Here is a 2,294-nt window from a genome sequence, read left to right as displayed (position 1 = left end):
GGCGGCCGCCGGCCGGGCCTCACCCCCGCGCCTTCTCCTTGCAGGGCCCGGCCTACTCCCACCTCTCGGAGTTCGCCCCGCCGCCCACCCCCATGGTGGACCATCTGGTGGCCTCCAACCCCTTCGAGGATGACTTCGGCGCCCCGAAGGTGGGGGCGGCGGCCGCCCCCTTCCTGGGCAACCCCGTGCCCTTCGGCAACTTCCGCATGCAGGGCGGCGGCATGTCGCCCCAGGTGCCCCCCGGCTACGGCGGGGGGCCGCAGCCCATGCGGAGGCAGCCCCCGCCCTTCGCCCCGAGCCAGATGGGCCCGGCCTTCAGCATGCCCCCCCAGAACCCCAGCTACGTCCAGCCCGGCGGCATGAGCTTCCCCAGCCAGCCCTTCAACCAGCCCCTCGGACAGAACTTCAGCCCTCCCACGGGGCAGCTCATGCAGGGGCCGGTCGGGGGCTTTGGGCCCATGATCTCCCCCACCATGGGGCAGCCCCCTCGGGGCGACATGGGCCCGGGGCCCGCTCTGAACCCCCCCGGCGGTCCTGCCATGGCTCCGCGGTTCAGCCAACCCGGCAATCTCTTTGGACAGTCTCCCATGCAGCGACCCAGCCAGAACATGCCTAACCTGCCCCCGAACACCAGCCCGTTCCCCGGGGCAGATCCCGGCTTTCCGGCTGGTGCCGAGGAAGGGGGCAAGAGCCTGAACCCCCCTCCCAGCACCTTCAGCCAGGAGCAGCACTCGGGCTCCCCGGCAGCCGTCAACGGGGCTCAGCCCAGCTTCGCCCCGAACAGCGGCAGCCGGAGCAGCGGCACTCCCGAAGCCAACAGCCTCCCGCCTTCCAGCAAGGCGGCCGGCAACTCCGGGCACCAGCCGCCCCCGGGCCTGGTGTACCCCTGCGGGGCCTGCCGCAACGAGGTCAACGACGACCAGGACGCCATCCTGTGCGAGGCGTCGTGCCAAAAGTGGTTCCACCGGGAGTGCACGGGCATGACGGAGAACGCCTACGGGCTGCTCACCACGGAGGCCTCGGCCGTCTGGGCCTGCGACTACTGCCTGAAGACGAAGGAGATCCAGTCGGTGTACATCCGGGAGGGCATGGGACAGCTGGTGGCGGCCAACGACGGCTGAGGGGCTCCTGCCCCGCGGGGCTGGCGGCGCTGCCCTCTCCTTGTACAGATCCCTGCTCGGTTTTAGGACCAAACCCCCTTTTGTAGCCACCTGCCCCCACGAGCGAGAGACAGCCTCGAGCACGGGCTTTGACATTCCTTCCCCATCCCTGCCGCTCCCGGCCAGGCACTGGCCACCTCCACCGCTGGGCACTGCGGGAACTTGCAGCTCCGGAGCAATTCCTGCAGCTCCACCCTCTGCTCCGTGCCCCAGGGCCCACCAGCGCCGAGGCAGCTCCCACCGGGGAGGCGGCAGAGCTTCACGGGTGGAAGCAGAGGAGCACGGGGACGTTTTGGTGCGTGGAGCCGGTCGCCCCGGCACGGCGTGGGCCGCGCGGCCGTGCGCTCTGGGCCACTCTGGCTCTCCCCGGAGCCGGAGCTGCTCCTGGCCGTGCTCAGGTCGCTGTTACGATCCTTCTGCCGCAGGACTGAGGTGCGCAGCAGGTTCCGGCCCGTGCTGTGGGGCAGGGGCTCCCTTCGCTTCCCAGGTGCTGCCCCTGCCTGGTCTCTCTGCCTTTCGCTCCCTGCGCAGGGGCTGAAGCAGGGCAGGAGCCGACAGCTGTGCCCGGCTCTGCTCCGCTCCGCCAGCCGCTGTCGTCTCTTGCTGGGCTGGCGGAGAAGGGTGGTGGCTGGCRGCCCCCGGCTGTCCCCGAGCAGCACCGGCTGCAACATTCGGCTATCAGCCCGTCACCGGCCGCCGCAGCCGGCGCCTCCCCAGGGAATGCCCGAGCTGTGAGCGTCCAACCGCCGGGGAGYGGAGCAGTGACCCTGGAGGAGCCGGGAGCTGCCCCCATCCGGTGCCTCCCACCCCCCGGGAGCCCCCGTGTTGGGCCCGCGGGGGCGGCGCCGGGGTGGGCTGCGCCCGAGGGGGCCTGGGGCTGCCGGTGCCGCGGGGGCTCCTTGTCCCCCTTCCTCTGCCGCAGCTCGGTGACTCCCCCCCCCCTTTTTGTAACGCGGTCCCGGTGCTCCGTGCGCCCCTCGGCCCCCCCCCCCCGGAGCTTTGTGCGGGGCCGGGGGGCGCCGCCACCTCCCCCGTTTTAACGGAGCGTTAACGGAAACTTTTGTATCGTCGCTATAAAACTCTGAAATCGGCCGTGTCCGTGTGTCCGTCCGGGCCGGGGCCGCAGGCGGGGCC

At 71.6% G+C, this 2,294-nt stretch overlaps 2 protein-coding genes across 3 annotated transcripts in view; both read left to right on the top strand.

Annotated features, from left to right (window-relative positions):
* Positions 1-47: 47 nt before the first annotated feature.
* Positions 48-2,252, top strand: PYGO2 (pygopus family PHD finger 2). The gene has a single exon (XM_026080891.1). The coding sequence runs from the start codon at positions 93-95 to the stop codon at positions 1,119-1,121; it is 1,029 nt and encodes a 342-aa protein (XP_025936676.1). The 5' UTR covers positions 48-92; the 3' UTR covers positions 1,122-2,252.
* LOC112973236 (pre-B-cell leukemia transcription factor-interacting protein 1-like) overlaps positions 1,515-2,294 on the top strand; it is a 9,705-nt gene continuing 8,925 nt past the window's right edge. For both annotated transcript variants that reach the window (XM_026080888.1, XM_026080890.1), the window contains exon 1: positions 1,515-1,592. The gene's annotated coding sequence lies outside the window, so the exon portion shown is untranslated. The remainder of the gene's footprint in view (positions 1,593-2,294) is intronic.

The sequence above is a fragment of the Apteryx rowi genome, unplaced genomic scaffold, assembly GCF_003343035.1.
Source record: "Apteryx rowi isolate R43461 unplaced genomic scaffold, aptRow1 scaffold_530, whole genome shotgun sequence".
Taxonomy (NCBI): domain Eukaryota; kingdom Metazoa; phylum Chordata; class Aves; order Apterygiformes; family Apterygidae; genus Apteryx; species Apteryx rowi.
This window is presented reverse-complemented; position numbering and strand designations above follow the sequence as displayed.

What these genes read in the sequence shown, in the direction of transcription:
- PYGO2 (XM_026080891.1), top strand. Translation starts at nt 93, where the DNA reads ATGGTGGACCATCTGGTGGCCTCCAACCCCTTCGAGGATGACTTCGGC.